Source organism: Nothoprocta perdicaria, unplaced genomic scaffold (genome assembly GCF_003342845.1).
Source record: "Nothoprocta perdicaria isolate Ctin4 unplaced genomic scaffold, notPer1 scaffold_719, whole genome shotgun sequence".
In the NCBI taxonomy this organism is placed as follows: domain Eukaryota; kingdom Metazoa; phylum Chordata; class Aves; order Tinamiformes; family Tinamidae; genus Nothoprocta; species Nothoprocta perdicaria.
The window spans coordinates 19474-20260 of record NW_020455998.1 but is presented as its reverse complement, the minus strand read 5'-3'; the positions used below and the strand labels follow the sequence as shown (position 1 = coordinate 20260).

The window sequence follows — 787 nt, the reverse complement described above, 5'->3', positions numbered from 1 at the left end:
GTGCCCCGGAGCGCGCCAGGATGTGCCCCGTGTCGGGATACAACCCACGCCGGGATGCACCCCGCATCGGGATGTGCCCCACGTTGGGATGCGCCCCATGTTGGGATGTGTCCTGTGCCCCGGAGCGCACCGGGATGCGCCCCATGTCGGAATGCGCCCCGCGTTGGGATGCGCCCCGCGCCGGGACGTGCCCCATGCCCCGGAGTGCGCCGGGATGCGCCCCACACCACATGCCCGCTCACCTCGCCGAGCTCACGGATCTTCTTCAGGTAGCGCTTCTGGAATACGGTGGGATCGGGCACGGGCAGCTCGGGGTTCACCGAGGTGACGTCGGCCAGGGCTGCGGGACGGGGCACGGAGTTGGGGGGACGGGACACGGACACGGGGGCACGGAGACGGGGCCCCGTGCGCCTACCCTGCTCGCTTATCCCACGCGCTCATCCCGCTCGCTTATCCCGTGGACTCATCCCATGTGCCCACCACGTGCATTTATCCCACTCTCCTCCCGACACGCTCATCCCGCTTGCTTATCCTGGTGGCCTGTTCCCCTTGCTCGCCCCACGGGATACGGGTCGGCCAGGACACCGAGCTGCTCCGCATGGAAGCGGGCACTCCATGCGCATGAGTCGGCTGGGATATGGAGCAGCTCCGCAGGGAAGTGGATGCTCCATGTGTGCGGGGCTGGCTGGGATATGGAGCTGCTCTGCAGGGAAGTGGGCATTCTGTGCGCATGGGTCGGCCGGGACACGGAGCAGCTCCGCAGGGAAGTGGGTGCTCCGCAGGGAAG

The 787-nt window shown here is 68.2% G+C and overlaps 1 protein-coding gene across 1 annotated transcript in view; it reads right to left on the bottom strand.

Annotated features, from left to right (window-relative positions):
- The window catches only part of TYK2 (tyrosine kinase 2), a gene marked incomplete at its 3' end in the record, with an annotated part of 9442 nt that overhangs the window by 1589 nt on the left and 7066 nt on the right, over window positions 1-787 (bottom strand). Inside the window, exon 16 of the mRNA XM_026050929.1 lies at window positions 243-340. Within this exon, the coding sequence (XP_025906714.1) occupies window positions 243-340 (98 nt within the window). The remainder of the gene's footprint in view (window positions 1-242; window positions 341-787) is intronic.